We start from the raw sequence: 18,111 nt of genomic DNA on the forward strand, positions 1-18,111 counted from the left end.
TACTGACCTGCACTATGTGCAGCATCAATAATGAATGGTCACCTACTCTGGTAGGACACATTAGCTCACGCACGCACCCTCTCTACTTGATGGAGTCATGTGGAGGCAGGTGGCATTGCACTGCCATGCCAGTAATCTGGGCATCTGTGGGCACATAGGTAATCACCAACCGTTTAATGAGTTTTTCACTGATGTAACAATCTCATTAAACCGTGTAAGATCAGTGTAAGAGCTTTATTGTCGTATAGGCCAGCCTTGGCTTACAGAAGCTTCAAACTATATGACGTTTAATTGTGGGGGAAACCCATGTGAGGATATGAGGTAGTGTTTAGCTACGTATATGACCTCTTCAGGATATGTAATTGAGGTCCACATTAAATATGCACCTTCTCAGTTGTACTTTTCGACTGTTTCTCGAGAGCAAAATCCATGTTATGTCTGATCCTGCAGGTTCCGACCCAGGTTAAGTTACTGACACTGTGTCCCCCAGAACGATTTATTATTTATGCTGCTCATAAAAAGCGGGTTTGAGTTTTGCGATTCAGTCAGGGAATAAGTAGTATACTGTATACTACACCAGTCCCAGACGTCTGGCTGAAAATGACTACAGTATGTAAATGATCCTGCCCGTGCCAGGCTCAGACTCCTGAGGACTATGCCATCTTTCCTGTTATTTTTGCTGAATGTCAATGATGTCTTTTCGCCTTATTCAGGGGTCCTGTTTTTAGGCATGCCTTTTATGCTGCAAAATTATGTTTTGACAGTATGCTAATTGGTAAGATCATTAAACATGTTTGGTGTGTATAATTTAATAAATAAACAATGAATGGCTCTTCTCCAGGCAAAAGGCATAAATAGTGGATTAAGCATAAATGAATCATGTTAATGAATACTTCAATATCTAAGAAAAAAACATAACCTGTGGACCAGAACACTTTACAGCGCATTTAAAAAGTATTTCATAGACTATATGCCTAAATAATTAACATAATAAGAATGTGATGCCTGGAAATGTTTTTGCCTGAATCAAAGAGCATAAGTGTAGGCAGATATTTTATATACATCTTATCATGCCATATACAGTATGATACCATATAAAATACATATATGTCTGTGTATGTGTAGTGATATGTACAGTACAGACATAACTAAATGTTTGCTTATAACACAGCTTGGTTGAATTTGCTATTGTGATGCGCTCGCTCGGTATATTTTTCATTTATTTGCACATTTACAAAGTAGTCCTACATGTGTTGGCTATATTACGCGTGTATCCATTCGTCCAACTTGAAGTTTAAATGATCTGACACATTGCAGCAGAATTACAAATTAGCGATCTGACAGACAGTATGGCAGCATTGTGACATATGACTGATGTGACAAACTGGGTTGTATGTTACATTGCGTTTGGAGTAAAGGCAACAGTGATTTCACAAAGCTAGGCTCAACAGAATCCTGGGATATGTTAGCTCGGCAACGAGATCCCTTACATAAATACTGTGTCTAGTCTCACTGGATGTCTGCCTGTGCTTGTATGCAAATAATTGAGCTTGAGTGTGTCTGTATAAACTCAAATGACTAGATACTGTATGTCCACAAGTAAGCATGTGTATGGAACGTCCATGAGTATGGCCAGAGTGAGTGCTGGGCTGGAGGTGAGTGTGGAAGCACGTGAGTGCGGCGGGCAGGCCAGGCCTGAATAATGAGATTCCTGTCCGCCCTCCAACCACCTGACGAAGCCCAAGCACTTTAATCAGTCCATCTGCTCATTAGCATAGCGGCGCTTAAGGCCATGAAGGGGAACGCAAAACCATCCAGCCAGCCGGCCAGCCAGACGAGCCACCAACAATCCAGTCAGTCAGTAAGCAAACTCACTCCCCCCCCCCCCGGCCCCCCCACATCTTATCTCCCCCTTCTCCGCCTCCAGGGTTATTTTGGGCCAACCGAGTTATGACTCTTTTTTTTTTTTTTTTTTTGCTCAAGTGCTTCCCTTTCCCTTCCCCTGTCAAGTAGACGACTGAGCTCGAGATTAGTTTCAGACAGATCCCCACCCAGGTGCGGGAGAGCCCGCTTTGTTTGCTTAACGTGCCCAGGTGATAGACTTGGTAATTGAGCCCCGCTGATGGGGTGTGCAGTCGTAGCGTCAGTGTGATGGGTGAGGTGACTGAAGTCGGACGGTCAGGGGGTGGGGGGTGGATGGGGGTGTATTGCTTTGCTTGGCTCCTTATTCAAAGATTTCTCCTCTCTGCTGGTATTTTCTGGGTTTCTAATGTAAATATTCCCCCACTGCCTATCCATCCTGGGGAAAGTGAGCTGTTAAAGTGCTTTATAAGCTCTGTCTTCTACATTTATGTGCTCAGATTAAACCATCAGGAGTTATGTCTGGGCTTCTTTTTTTTTTGTCTTTCTCTCACTCCTCCCGGAGAGCAAGGACTCCGCTGGTGAATTATTCAGGGTTGACATTGAGCTGATTACCTCATTGTTCTCAGCGTGTGTGCATGTTTGCCTCTCAGCAATCTAGTCACCACAGATTTGGAGAGGACAGAACAAATGTGTGTGTATGTGTGTGTGCGTGTGTGTGTGTGTGTGGTGAGTGTGACTCAACTAAGAGAGTGATGATGCTTGAATGTAAAAAAAGATATTTTATGGACAACCTCAAAAGGTTAAACAGGCAAATAATAGTAAACCTTCTGGACAGCCATCTGCTGATGCCACCACCACTCTGACGTTGCCCGTTCGTGCAGGCCTGTTCAGTTGTTGTCTTGAACATCATTTTGACTGGTGTTATGGGCCACTAGGCAGAACAAGAGGAACATGACAGCTGTAGAGGCTAATGGGGCTCTTCTCTGAGCAACATATATCGCAGTTGACGTTTGATATAGCATGGCATAGACAGAGAGAGCCTGGAAATGGCCAAAGGAATTTGGCTGGCGCAGCGATAAAACAGCAAACGTTTGTAAAGCAAATTTCAGCATATAATAGCACCATCACATCTGGTCTTTAGAAATGATTATTAAGGACATTTTGGCAGGCAAGAAAGGGTCTGCTATTTTTTTCTAGTGTTGAGAGTAATGGACCTATTTCATTTTCTTTTACTGCACCGGTCTCTAGTCGCCAATATCTTTACTTAATTCATTTACATATCTTAGGCTTTTCAGTTTTGAACTAAGCAATTTATCCGTTAGGGACATTGCAAACAGGTTTCTCACAAAATTAAATAATATCTGCTCTCTGAAAAATGGGTTACAGTTTACTTAAAGGTATCTACATAAGAGTGGCATGGCACTGCCATGAATGTGTCATAAACATTATAAACAAGACATACTGTAAACGTATCATTCGGTTTTTGTCATTGCGAATTTGACAAAGTTATTCTCACCTAACGACTCCATGGTCTTGGTACGGATTGTTTCTCTGACATGCCCACAAGGATTAAAGGAACACTCCACCGTATTTTCATATTGAACTATGTTATTCCCTTAACTAAGACGAGTTGATACTGTACCTCTCGCGTTTCAATGTGTGCACTTAATGGCTCTGGTGCGCGGCGCTACTTTGATAGCACTTAGCTAGCCCAGTTCAGTCATTAGGATCCACACACAGATGAAGTTAGAAGCGACCAAACACCTCCACATTTTCTCTTTTAAAATACAGTTATACGACCAAGTATGGTGAGACAAAATAAAACGTGGCACTTTTCTAAGCGGGTAAGAAGGATAGCTATACTGTATGGCAGAATAGCACTTGGGAGTAGTTCGACTGCGCAGTAATATCATCACTCTTGGATTCTCAGTTTCCCTTTTGGAGTGAGAATATTACTGTGCCGAGTCGAAGTGCTCCTAAGTGCTATTCTGCCACACATTATAGTTATCCTTCTTACCCGCTTATTTTGTCTCAACATACTTGGTCGTGTAACTACTGTACTCGTGTAATTGTATTTCAAAAAGGAAAACGTGGTGTTTGGTCTTCCTCTTTGTGTGGATCCTAATGAATGAACTGGGCTAGCTAAGTGCTATCAAAGTAACACCGCACGGCAGAGCCATTGAGTGCAGTGCACGCATTGAAACACGAGAGGTACGTATCAATTCGTCTTAGTTAAGGGAATAACGTAGTTTAATATGAAAATACGGTAGAGTGTTCCTTTAAGGAAGCACATCAACATCAACATCAACGTAACAACATCAAAATTGATGCCTTATCTCCTGCTCTTGCTTCAACTTTTTATTTACATTTTAGCACTGCACTAGTGGTCTTGTGGCTTTTAAAGTGCTAGGCTATTGTAAGATAATTCCGGTGATTTTTCACATGGTTCTCTGTTCATGTTCATCTTCACGCCCCCAGGGTGGAGCACTGGAGCTGGCTGGTGGCTCTAGCAGCTGGCTGCGGCAACTTTATTTTTGTTTTCCATACCAACAGTACTCGGTGACCTTGAAAAAGGAGTTCTCCTTTAAGGACTCCTTTAAATGTAGCTTGAAAGCTGATCCTCATTTTGAAAAAATGTCTACAAAATAAATAAATATAATAAATAGCTTGACAAACAAAATCCATTGACCCACAATCCACTGTTATCTCATGAAAAACCCAGAACAAATCCAAAACACATTAGTCCTTTCAAACATTAGCACCAGTCCAACAGTAGGAAATGTCAAGCAGAGGTATGTTGTATGTCATTCATGTCACATTAGAGTACAATATATGTGTCTGTTGTAGTGTAGATGCTTGTGAGAGTGTTGAGTGTTGTTTATGCAGTCCATACTGCAGTGGTTGATGCCTGAGGCTTAGTTGGCCACAGCTCCCACATTCTCCCGGTGGGTCTCCCTGGACGGCTGCCTAGGCGCCAAGGAAGGGGTGTGGAGAGAGAGAGAGAGAGAGAGAGCGAGAGAGAGAGAGAGAGAGAGAGAGAGAGAGAGAGAGAGAGAGCGCTCTTTCCCACCCCTGTCCTACATACTGTACAGTATGTCTGTGAGAGGTGCTGATGGTAAAAGCAGACTTCTCTCCATGCTCTCTCTGCAATGGTTTTCATTCTTGTCTTGCTCTCTCTCCCTACCCCCTCTCAATCATTTTGGGCTTTGGGGGAGATGGAAGCCTGCTTTACGCAAAAAAATCTCCCCTTTGCAGATTATTTCCACCTCTCTGCACTTTTGAAACAATCACGTATGATTGAATTCCATGTGACAGCTGACATGAAAGAACAGGATTCCACTCCCCACAGTCAGAGTCAAAATGTGAATTCCACGGCACGATGTTCCATTGACTTTTTTGTCATTATTATACATGAAAGGAAATTGAAATGTCAAACCTAGACTCTTCCGAGTGTCTTCCTAGAATGTTCTGCGCACAGGAAGTTAGTCACTGCCACTTTGCTCCGGGTCAGTTTGTGCTCTTTGACTAACCAGGTCAGGAGGAGCGTGGCAGTTTGTGACCCGAGTCCTCAGAGTTTTGTTTGCCTGTCACAGTGCACACTCATACTCATGCTCAACATATCACTCTCACGCACCCCCAGGCAGTGGATATCCGACTGCTGACTTCAGTGAGTTCATCAGTCTCTGATATATCAAACATGAAATATCCTCCGTTTTAATGGTGAGAGTTTAGAGAGAGATACTTAAAAATCAACCTAGCGGAAATCGACCAGTTCATAACAAGGATGACCTACAGTATTTATTACATGATCAATACACATCAAAATAATGATGAAATGTACTGTATGTATGCACTTAGTTTGTTTTTGTAAGTAAAATTCAGTGATATGGTATGTCTTGGAGACTTGATTTGCCATCTGAAATGTAAAAAGAACAGAAAACAGGACCATACCAACAGCGCATACATACTGTATGAACGAGTGACTGTTGCATTGCTTTGAATGCTCTCTGCCCACACTGAATCCATTACATATGCCAGTCTGTTGCGTCATATTTCTCGTCCAAAATAGTGAGCAACAGAAAAAAAAGAGGCGTCTGACAAAAGTTCTGCTCAATACGTGAAAAGTGTGGCAATGGCTCACGAGGTAGAGGAGATGACTCCTCCTGACCCTGTTGAAGTGTCCTTGAGTAAGACCCTTAACCCCAGTGCTCCCGTGCCTTGCATAGCAGCCTCTGCCATTGGTGTGGGAATGGGTGAATGCAAGGCATGGCAATGGAAAACGCTTAAGGTGCTTGCAGGAGTCGAATCAGCGCTACAGTATATACTGTAAATGCAGTTCATTTACCATTTACGTTGCACTGTCCTGTTGCGTCCAGTCCACATTCCAATTGAAAACAATGTAATTAAATGGATTTTGTCCCTAATGCTTGCTCACATTGCATGTACTGTAGTTAGGACATGGTAGAGAGATACGAAGCCTCTAACTGTTGTGCTTGGTCAGTCAGACAGACCTTGTCTGGCTTGTGTGTCCTTAAGAGGATCAAAGGAAAAGCGCTGATGACAGAATCTCGGGCAAAGTAGCACTTCCCTCCAGGGATCAAGAGTCTTTGACCAGAATGTCTCAAAGGCAATGCTCCACACAGTATCAACAAATCTGTTGTCCCTATCTTGAAAATATTAGTCAACATTATTTTATAATCATCTTCAGAGGTAGTTGTAAAATAAAAGGTGGGTGAACTATGATTTCTGTGATCATGGTAAGGTGGACTGCGCCATTTGATATCAGATTGTTAAAAAAGGCATTCAGAACATGTTTGATGATGGTGGAGGTTATTGTCCAATACCAGTGGTATTAAATGGTTCTTAGAGTGTTGATATGTGTACATATTGTGAATGTGGATAATACAGTGTGAGTTTTGAATGGTAGAAGTTGCAGTTGGTGAATACAGTTGTGCTCACAAGTTAATGAACCCATGATAAAGTTGACTATAAAGAGGAATACAAAATCATCTTCTGGAAATCTTAATGCCTTAATAATAATAATAATAATAATAATAATAATAATAATAATATTACAAATGACCTTGCAATGGCATGGTGTGTGACAAGCCCTCCTGATCTCACATTTACATTTTTGACATACTGTATAATGCAATCTCACCTGGATAATAAGATCTCCCATACTGTAGCTTTTGAGTGATCCGGTGACGCTCTGCATCTCTGAGCCCTTTGTTTGACTGCTGTGTGGCAAGATGTTTGAACCTCGTAGGACTACTTATCTGGTGAACTTTTAACCTTGGTAATCAGGTCTGAGACACAGATTTTGTGTTTCTATGGAGAAGATCATCTAACGGCTGACCTAAAGCTTTTTTTCCCTTGCCGCCTCAATAAGACATCGAAATGATCAGGACTGTAGTGGAGGTTAAATGCAAGTAAATAGTTTACTTACATTTAGTTGTAGTTTAGTTGAGACCTGATTACCAAGGTTAAATGTTAATGCAACCTTTCACCAGATAAGTAGTTCTACGAAGTTCTGGTCTTGTCCGACAGACAGCAGTCAAATAAAGGGCTCAGAGATATAGAGCTTCACCGGATCACTCAAAGCTATGGGAGATCTTATTATCGAGGTGAGATTGCATTATATGTGAAAAATGTGAATGTGAGATCAGGAGGGCTTGTCAAACACGTTTTGCCATTGCAAGGTCATTTGTATTTAGATGTTTTTGCCTTCATAGAGCCTTTCATTGGAAGGTACTAACCCCCCACCCCCCTTTACAACAGCATTAATCCTGTATTAAATTATGGACTGATGCATTGTGGGAAGGGCCTGTCACTGCCTCCAATCTAATCTTAGACACAGGTGCTTGATAGGGTGGGAGATCTTACTGTGTGATTGTACACTTTATCTCAATAAAGCGTTCAATTGGATCTAAGACCTCCTTCTGAAACCCCCCCCCCCCCCAACATCCCTCACCTCCCTGACGCCGCACTCCACCTCTTCATCTCTGAACACTTCCGCATTTGAACCTGTGATCATGCTGTGAATCTCTGACAGAGATACTTACGTGGGTGGAGTGGTCTTTACAATTGCAGTATTTTAAACTTGGTGTGTTTGGCTCTGGCTGATTTGGATTCGATGTAGATGTATGGTGTATGAAATCTCACAATATTAAAACGGGTGGCAAGTGATATTTCCAGTGATGTAAAAACATTCAAGTCCTGATGGATGAGTTGGAAAAGCGCTGGAATTACTATCTCAGCCCTGAAACTTCAGCTTTTAGTACAACTGAGACAAATGACTTCATGTCCATGAACACATAGTGTAAAAAAGAAGATAGGAAAAGAACATAAAAAGAAAAGAAAAATAACATATGAAACATTGAAGTCAGGTGAATGTCATTCCCATTGCACAACATTGTCAGGCACAGCAGGGCCTCGGTGATTGGTCAAGTGGCACACACTGGCACACACACACATACACACACACACACACACACAAAGAGCAAATCCAATCCTTGCAGCAGTGGTGCGGCATGTTTACCAGCCGAGGTCACCCTTGAGAAAAGGCTCCTACCTCTCTCTCCTTGTGGACTAATGCTTTTTATCTAAAGGGCAGGCTGGCCACATTCTGCCCGGCGCTCTGCTGAAAGCCCTCCTCTTCCCTGCGCACACTTCCCCTACCAGCCCCTCAAGGGCGGCTCTTTCATGGAAGTGCCACATACGATTGGCACCGACAATGCACTGCGCCCTGGCACTGCCTTACTATTAATTGTCATGGCACGGGGGCGAAGAATGTGGCCCTGCTGTGATTTCTTCATTTCTACCTTCTGTGCTTCTTTTCCCCTCCTCCTCTTCCTCTTCTTCCTCCTCCTCCTCCTCCTCAACATTTCTTTTTTAAGCTCCATGGCGGAAATGTGGTGTTTTTTTTTTTTTTTACCCTAATAGTATCTATTTCACTTCCACTGTGGTTTCAAAACCCTCTGTGAGAATGATATCATAAAGCATTGTAACAGCAGGGATTTGCATGCATTGTGTAATAAACGCGGACTCCTCCAGACTGCCAAAATCGGATGAAAAAAAAATTAACAGATCTCCCAGCAAGCGTGGTTATCTTGCTCCTCCAATACAACCACCTTGTCTTCCAGACAAAACCGTGGAGAACGATTAAAGGCGATTAAAGATTGAATCATCGGATGCTCCAGCTGCATGCCCACACATTAAACATGTTAACAGCAATTAAATCTAATAAAAGAGTGACGGGGAAGAGATCGCGCGCGCTGGAGTGGCTCGTAATTTAGTGCTCGCGCAGGAGCCGACCCCGGCTGGCCGCTGGTGGTGCTGTAGCTGGGCGGTGAGCTTGCGGTGCCTCCTGCGCTCTGCTCCCGGTTGCGTGTGAAGGAGGTCTCCTGTGGGCTGATCGCTTTCCCTCTCTGCTCGTTCGCCAATTCTCAGGCCTCTCTCTCTCTCTCTCTCTCTCTCTCTCTCTCCCTCTCTCTCTCTTTACCTCGCTCTCTTTCTCTATCCCTCCCTCATACACTCATGCCCTTCCAGTCTGCGTTGCCCATATGAATAATGCAGGTGACTCAGGGCCTGTGCAGGGCAGCGAGTCTCTGAGCGGCGGGGGAAACCTCAGTCTCACCCAGTTTATACTCGTACACCACTGGCTGCCCTGCTGATGCCCTCTCTGCCTAGCTACCTCCTCAGTGCATTCTGCTTCATAGACAAAGTTGCACAAATACACACACACACACACACACACACACACACACACACACACACACACACAGACACACACACACAGACACACACAGACACACACACACACACACACACACACACACACACACACACACACACACACAAACACACACACACAGACCAGACGCAAACACACACTCACGTCTGGGTAGATCTGGTTATTGCATGAATGTTTCATGGCAGCAGAAGGCAATCTGGGGGAGATTGCTGAACTCTGTTTGTTTGTGGACACTGTTTGCAAGCCGGGTCTTATTGTAGGGTTGGTAAGGCACCGAGGCGTGGTTCCCCGGATTCTGCCGGTTCACTTAACGCAGCTATTGTAGTCCTGCTGGTCTGATTGCTATGCATTGTTGGGTATTGGGGCCGGCAGCAGCACTTAAAGTAACCGCCTTCAGGGGCACGGTTGTGAAATCTTTGTAGCTTGGATTGCCTAATTGATGCCGCCCCACTGAACCTCTGAAGCATTTCAAAGGCTTTTCACACAACAAGGGCCGCAAGTGGAAATGGAAAGAGTGACCTTTTAAAAGGCTACTGAGTATGGTCACAGAGACAGCGTCTGATCTCTGAGAGGAGAGAGAATGATGGCTGGACACCACGAAGATGACATTCTGACAAGAATGACAAGATTGATACGTTCAGAGTAGTCGTGGGCTATGGAACAGCCCGGAAGTTTATGAGTTGCTTTTATTTAGATTTCATTTAACATGGCTTCAATTCAATTTCCAGTTTGGGTGTCTTGTCAAAAGTGATGAGGGTTGAAATATGAATGTGTGGTTTTAAAGGGGCACTCAAACTGTCAAGGGAGAGGTTTTTTTAAGGAGCAGATCATCAAAGGAGACTCTTCAAAACTAAGGGCCAGAAAAGACATAAAAGTGGAAAAGTGTTAAATGTAGGTCAAAATCTGATGTGCAAGAAAGACAGTTTGCCAAACGATTTTGGCTAATAAAGACATGGCTATAGGCGATGGTGACCCGGAATGGTGAGTTATTTAGTAGGAAATTCAAAGTAGTTCAAACCTCTCTCCATAAATTTCATGTTTTGCCCCTGGCAGCCTTCCACTCTTTATATATCCCCCTGACTTCTTATTGAAACCTTAAACTAAAAGAAGTTGTTCCTAATTTTTTTTTATGAGGAAGAAAAAGAGCATCATTTGGAAGTAAAATGAAGTCAAAAGAGGGGGAGGAGGTTTTAGAAGATTTTGAAGAAAATAGTGAGAGAGATGATCCCTGTGTTTCTCTATTCCAGGATATCATTTTGGGGACCACAGTTAATATACTGTATTTTATATATGTCTTAAAATGATATGGTTTGATATATGCATGCAGCATACATTTTGTGGGATAAGTTCTTTTATAAACGGGTACATTTTATGACAATTTGTACCAAACATTGACATTGTGTCCGTACTGTAAATCATCAATTCCTGACAACAAACCTATTTGGGAGGCATTTGAACTATCTGTAAAAGCACGAGTAGAAAAATGCCAGGCAAACAAATTCTCCAAGTCTGTATCAAAGGTTAGACTCCTGTTGTCCTCCGAGCCCTCGTCATACATGTCTCTTTATCAGTAACTGAGTGAATATTCCATCCTGCAGATTTTTTAATTTCCCCGACTAATCCCCCTGGCTGGCGGGCTGTCCGGCCGGCCGGTTATCCTCTGTGAAGTAGGGCATGAGCGAGTGACAGAAAGAGAGAGAGAGAGAGAGAGAGGGAGAGGGAGGGAGTGAGAAAGAGAGAGAGTGAGAGAGAGCACCAACGTTGACGGTAGGAGCAGCATCAGAAAAAAAGAGCACCCCTTTTCCTTTCAACGAGCCCTGAAACTGACAGCTTGCTCGCTCCCTCTCCTCTCTTACTCTCTCTCTCTCTCTCTCTCTTTTTCTCTCTCTCTCTGTCTGCCTAGCATTCTTCCGTCTACTTCCACCTCAAGCACCTGTCAGACAGCGAGAAACATGGTGCTTTGTCAGTTGGGATTACCTTTAACCTTGGCAGCTGCCAGCCCCTGTGGCTCCCGAGCGTGTGGGGACTGGAGGCAGGGGTAGGGGCTGTGTGTGTGAGCGGGGGGAGAACCGGTGTACAGGGGAATGAGACTCGTGTTAGAACCTTGATCAGTACGCGGCTACCGCCGACGCGAACACTAGTGGCGTGACCCGCGCAGGGTGAGACCTCTCATGTCTGTGGGGGCGCTAAGTGGCCCGGTGACCGTGGGGGTGTGTGTGGGGGGGTTTGAGGGGTAGTGGCGGTCAGGGAAACACTTGTTCATTAAATGAGGCCGGATGGTAGACACAAAATCTGCCCGGCATCACTCAAGACCACCACTCGCCCACAGTCACATCAGTCAAAGCCCCTGGAACCCCAGAGAGGGGCCACTAACTAACGCCATTACCAGCATTTGGCAGAGTTCTCCTACAGGGTACAGTAGCCCCTAGAGAATGACTGTGTATCTGTATTTGTGAATAGTACAGCTCAGTTGGACACTATGCAGGAACAAATGCTCTCCATTTCCAAACAAGCCACCTGTGTTTTATCCTCCAGAGGCCTTCATTCTAGAGTGCTGAAGTTTTCCTTTTTATGATGTTTTTTTTTTATTATTATTGTGACTACTTGGCTAATGGCAAATTGATGATGTGCCAAAGTAAACAAATTATGCTGCTAAGATCCAAGCAGAGGTAATGGCTTATGGCTCGACTGTTTGGTGGATTTTCATTTTTCTGTTGCGCTGTATATTATTACAGGAATATTTGCATCAGGCCATAGCGCTTCCTCCCCACCTTCATTTTCTCCCTCACCGCCGCTTTCCATTTGCACAATAATCACTGGCAAATATCCAGAGATTCACACACCGAGAGGGGATGCCAGAGACTTTAAAGAGAAAATCCCATTGTTTGTGGCTAAAACGATTTTGTGAGAGCGGTGTATGCAAACGACGTGCTGCAGAGAAGATTAGCCCCAGGAAAGCCTTGGTTATTTCCCTCCATGCCTCCTTCTCCCCCCCCCCTCTCTCTCTCTCTCTGTTGCTCTCTCTGTCGCTCTCTCTCTCTTTCTGGTACTGCATGTGCCTTTTTTTCTCTGAGACCCATTACATCCACAGTCTTATTTATTGGTTTGGGAAAGACAGGAACAAGAAAACAGAGAAACAGATGGTCTGACAGCCTTTGGATCTGACAGGCAGAAATGCAAGTGTTGTGTGTGTGTGTGTGTGTTGGGGGTGGGGGGGGGGGAGGTGGTACTGTGAAAGCTCTTGGTCTCCTCGTGCCTTTGATGTGCTGCGGTGTTGTGTGGGAGCCTGAGGAAGCTGAGCTGCAGCCGTGGGCGCTGAGCTGTTAGACATGCGGGAGGACTCGGCACACGCTGGACCGTGCCGCCCGACACCGGGCTCTCTCAAAGCTCCGGCAAGCGGCCGCGGGTGCGGACATCCGTTTAGGGGTCCTTTTACACACACACACACACATGTGCACACACACACACACACACACAGAGACACACACACACATACACACTGGTGGCCACTCTCTCTCTGCTAATCAGGAGCCAGTGTGGAGGCTTGTGTGTGGTGCCAGTGAGCCGGAGTGGAGTGGAGGTTCTTCCTTTCACATAATGAGGTTCTCTAACCCGAAGGGAAGCCTTGCTGCCCACACTCGTATTGTGTTAACCCCTCTGCCACGCTGCCCGCGGCTATGCTCGAATGAAATCGATCGGGAGAGCGAGGAGGGGGTCATCCGGCAAAATGGGGTGGGGAGTGAGGTGGGTGGTGGGGGTGGAGGGAGGGAGGGAGTTGGGGGGGGGGGGGGGTAGTGTCATCCAATTATCATTCATGACTTTCTCCGTGCTCCATCTCTGTCCTGCTGTCACTGATTAGAGCCTGGCCTGTGGAGAACCGTGACGGCACAGAACCGCGCGGGCCTCGCCAGACGGCACCGGGGGAACCTCTGAGCTCGCAGACGTCCATCTTCCTGGCGGGCTTATTTAACGTGACGTGTTCTGATGGGCTGTTTAAAGCCCTTAACAGCGCCGGCTGTATTACGAGGGGCCTCGTTAAACGATGGCAGCATCCATCACATCCAGCTGCCCCCCGAAATGCTGACTGAGGAAGATGGGGGAACAGGGGGCAGGACGGCAGGGGGGAGGCCCGTGGTGGCCGGCGTGATGGACTGCCGTCATATTTTACGGCTCCGGAGCCTCGGCTCGGCTGACTGCAGCGTGATGTGTCCGGGGCCTGGCCTGCAGCCGGAGTACTCTGACATCATCGATCCGTATTGATCGGCCTCCGCCGTCTGTGGATGCGAGATAGCTGCGCTGGCCGGTTCATCACTTGACATTTTTATCGTCTCGCTTGGCTTTTTCATAATGATCTGTAAACGGCTGCCCATAACCAGTCTGTGATACACTTCTGCCTCGCATTAATGGAGTCCCAGCCCCGTCCCAAGGGAGCGCGAGTGCAACTGTGAGTCATATTTTTTAGGGAATTGCCTCCGTGTCTCTTCTTCAGACAGATACAGTAGAAGCCATTGTGATTTGCTGGTTCACTTTAATCACAGATGCTTTGTGTTGATTAATTGACTCTGTGCTGCTGACTAAGCAATTCAGGTGCAGAAAGCGAAAGTAAAATATTTATCCTCAAATAAAATTCGGTTATGTTTTCAGAAGATCATAAATATAGTGTGAAAAGGCCTAGTGTATATTTGAACTGAGTTATATCTCTTTTAATTGATCGAGTGCTCTAAGTGGTCTTTGGAGTCAAACGGTGAGCTCGCAAGACAATTTACTTCTCAAAGTATCTGTAGGACTACTCTGGTGTCTGTCAGTGGCTACAACTCGACATGATGCATGGTCAACTTAAACATGGTCCCCCCCATATTACCAAATCATGGGACCTCAAAAGAGATTTGCAGACCTTCTTGGCTTCTATTTTGTGGGTACAGTGCACCACACACTGAAGTGAGGTAAAGGACCACACAGAAATGTGCTATATGTCAATACCTGTTATTAATCTGACATGTGAATGTATACATGTACACCATTGTCAACAAGTGCATAAGATAAGAGATTTAGTTAGAAGAAGTGTAAAGTTTGTTAGCTATTTTGGTAGTATATACTGCAGGCATGGTCAAATAATTCCTAATTGATATTCTATTCTAAAAGAAATATTTATTTTGGTAAGTTGCTCTGCATTGGGTCATTACCATGGTCTCTCTGGTCATGTTTATGCTGGCTTCCTTCAAATTGTTCCTCCTGTACTCGGTTAATCCAGAACATTATAAGCTGAATATGAACACTGACATTTCTCTGTGTGGTTCAGTGAGTACTCCATCTATCTGACTATTTCCCTGTTCACTGTGTAAAATCTCTACAGGATTGCAATGTATAGGTGTACATACACACCCTTGACTGGTCCTCTGTGTGTGTCCGCAGGGCCCTGGGGCAGATGCATGGGCAGTGAGTGTGGCCCTGGAGGGAGCCAGAGCCGAGCGGTGTGGTGCGCCCACGTGGAAGGCTGGACCACGCTTCACACCAACTGCCTCCAGACGGACAGACCGCCCAACCAACAGAACTGCTTCCGCGTGTGTGACTGGCACAAGGACCTGTACGACTGGAAGCTGGGCTTGTGGAACCAGTGCGTGCCCGTGTCACTGCGGACTGGTGCCGCCCGGCCGGCCGTGTGCCTGGAGGGTGAGGAGGGCATCCAGACTCGGGAGGTGGGCTGCGTCCTCAAGGCGGGCGCGGCTCCTGCCGACGACACCATATGCGAGTACTTTGAGCCCAAGCCGCGGCTCGAGCAGGCGTGCATCATACCGTGCCCGCGCGACTGCGTGGTCTCGGAGTTCACGCCCTGGACCTCGTGCTCCAAGACCTGTGGCACGGGGCTCCAGAACCGCGTCCGCAGGGTCCTGGTGCCTCCCATGTTCGGAGGCTCCGGCTGCCCCAACCTGACCGACTTCCAGACGTGCAAGCCGGGCCCGTGCGAGGGCCGCGACAGCGTCTTCAGCCTCAGGATGGGCGGCTGGAGCAACTGCTCTCTGCCCGTCGTCCGTGCCACCAGGCAGGCGCGGCGCCGGAAAGGCGACAGGAAAGAGCGCAAGGGGGGTGGTGGTGGGGCAGGGGGCGTCAAGGACCCCGAGACCCGCGAGCTCATCAAGAGCAAACGGAACCGCAACCGCATGAACCGGCAGGAGAGCGACCTGTGGGACATCCAGGTGGGCTACCAGGCACGGCAGGTGACCTGCGTACACAGGAACGGAAGCACCGTCGGCCTCAGGTGAGTAAGGTTTGCGTTAATTATTTGCATCCCAGATTCCCTTGAATAGCTCAATTAATTTAGAGATACAGTATATTGTCTGCTAAACAGCAGGACAATACAAACACATTACTTGAGCTAGGTGTGTTGTGATCAGATTGAAATGAAATTCTGCAGGAAGTAAGAGGAATGGCCTCTGTGGCTGTCGATCGATGTGATGGCTGTGATCCTTTATGTGTGTTTTGGTACCTTCATTTATTGTGCTTCCAACAGCTCCTGAAAATATAGGCAGTTACAGCCGCTAATCGTGTTTTAAAAGTCATTCTTCAAAGGCACTCGCAATCCATTCTCCTTGTCACAAGCCGATAGGAAAGATGGTTATTTCTTGTGTCTGTGTCTCTGCTGTGCTGTCAGGGCAATGAAGCACTCCCTGTTTTTGATGTCTACCTTTTGCTGTAGAGATGACAAGTCTATATTAACCTGTGCCAGATTTCCCAGCACAAGCTTGATCTGGAGCCGGTGAAAGTGTCTGGAGCGTAGCCGCAAAAAAGGATTTCGCAGTACACCGCAGAGAAGTCTGCTTTAAAATCCACAAAGTAAACAAAAGGAATGTTTATGTGACTGTTTCAAAAGCCCAAGATGAGGAATTGTACAAACAGTAATTGCACACAAGAAAGTAAACAAGAGATGTCTATATGGACACAGTTGGAGGATGAAGAACAAATCACATGAGAAGCAGTCTTGTTTGCTATTCTGTTTACAATGATGCAACGTCAGATTTCTGTTGCAGAGTTGAGTCCTTCATTAGATAGGCCTCACTGAGTCTACAAAAGAATAATCTCCAAAAATCACTAAAACTGTCTGTAAGGCTCAAGCTAATCGACCAGAGGGTCACAATGCGCTAAAAACAAGGGTTAGCTTGTATATTACAACAGCTCAATCCCATTTCAGCCCATTTATTCTTTACTCACTCTGCCCAATCTGTGTGCTTGTGTGGGCTGTTCAACAAATTGAAGGTTATGTCCAGCCTTAAGCTGTGAGGAGGAGTGGACTTATACCCTCCCACATTGTTTTGTGTGTGTGTGCGTGTGTGTGTGTGTGTGTGTGTGAACCAAGAGGCACCAAGCATGCCTCTGCAACATATAACAGACTGTAAAAGATGTCAAATGGATGTTAGCAGCCTCGACTGTATGTTATTGTGAGGTGGATGAGCTTCTCATTCTCTTGTACTCAATGATCCAGTGAGTTTGCCGGTAAAGTTGGCTTAGCTTGATCTGCGCTACGCTGAGCAAACACGAAGCTCTGACTGGTTTCCAAAAGGAGAAGGAGCTCTCTTTCTTTTGTGAAAGCTTTCTCATGTGACTCACTCTTGTCATAGATTCCCCCCTAAATTATTAAAGTAAAACTTCTCATTTGTTCTCTCAGTTTTCCCAAATCACAGTGTGTCCTTTTTGACATTGTCTATATAGCCTACTGTACCTCACACCACTCTTATGATCTGCAGTAAAACAAATCTAGTGGGCTCAACAGCTTTTCCATGGGTACGCTCCAAATAGATTTCACATGTCTGTGATGCTCACGACATTCATGCTGTCATTGCCTAGCTTTTTACCCATCATATTTCCTCTCCTCTTTTCTCCCCTTCTGACGCTCCTGCTCGATATTTGTTAGTTTAATTAGGACCTCACATCATATTACACTGCATCTTATGTCATGCTTACTCTTAAAGGGAGACAATCTATGGTCTATTTGTGGATGATAGCAAGTGTACATTTTCGTTTGGAAGCAGAACAATATCAATTGGTGCAGTTTTGAGTGAGACCAGATTTACTGAACTGAATGTCCTTTGGGTAGCCTGACTACGTCAACCTCACCGGCAACTTCACCGTAAATTACTCTTTTAAGTTAGCCTGGAAATCCATACACAAATCTATTTAGATAGATAGATAGATAGATAGATACAGTAGATAGATAGATAGATAGATAGAGCTCTAGATTTCCAACTACTTACTTACTTACTTACTTACTTTGAAGTCATTAACTAAGCAGGAAAAATATCAAACATTCTACTATGGAGAGTGTCTCTGCAGACAAGTTAATTACTGAGTGCAGCAAGCTACTGTCAATACTCGGCTTTCTCATCACAAGATGGTGCGACCTGAAGAAGAATGAGGTAATGAACTGACTGCAGTCTTTTTTAAATACCTTCTCTTTACACTTACAAAGTCACTTACAAAGTCAAAAATACGTCAGTTTG

General features: G+C 45.3%; 1 protein-coding gene across 1 annotated transcript in view; it reads left to right on the top strand.

Moving 5' to 3' along the window:
- Window positions 1–18,111, top strand: part of thsd7ab (thrombospondin, type I, domain containing 7Ab) — a 102,869-nt gene that overhangs the window by 17,650 nt on the left and 67,108 nt on the right. The window contains exon 2 of the mRNA XM_062538101.1: window positions 15,032–15,875. Within this exon, the coding sequence (XP_062394085.1) occupies window positions 15,032–15,875 (844 nt within the window). The remainder of the gene's footprint in view (window positions 1–15,031; window positions 15,876–18,111) is intronic.

This window comes from Sardina pilchardus, chromosome 6 (genome assembly GCF_963854185.1).
Source record: "Sardina pilchardus chromosome 6, fSarPil1.1, whole genome shotgun sequence".
In the NCBI taxonomy this organism is placed as follows: Eukaryota; Metazoa; Chordata; class Actinopteri; order Clupeiformes; family Clupeidae; genus Sardina; species Sardina pilchardus.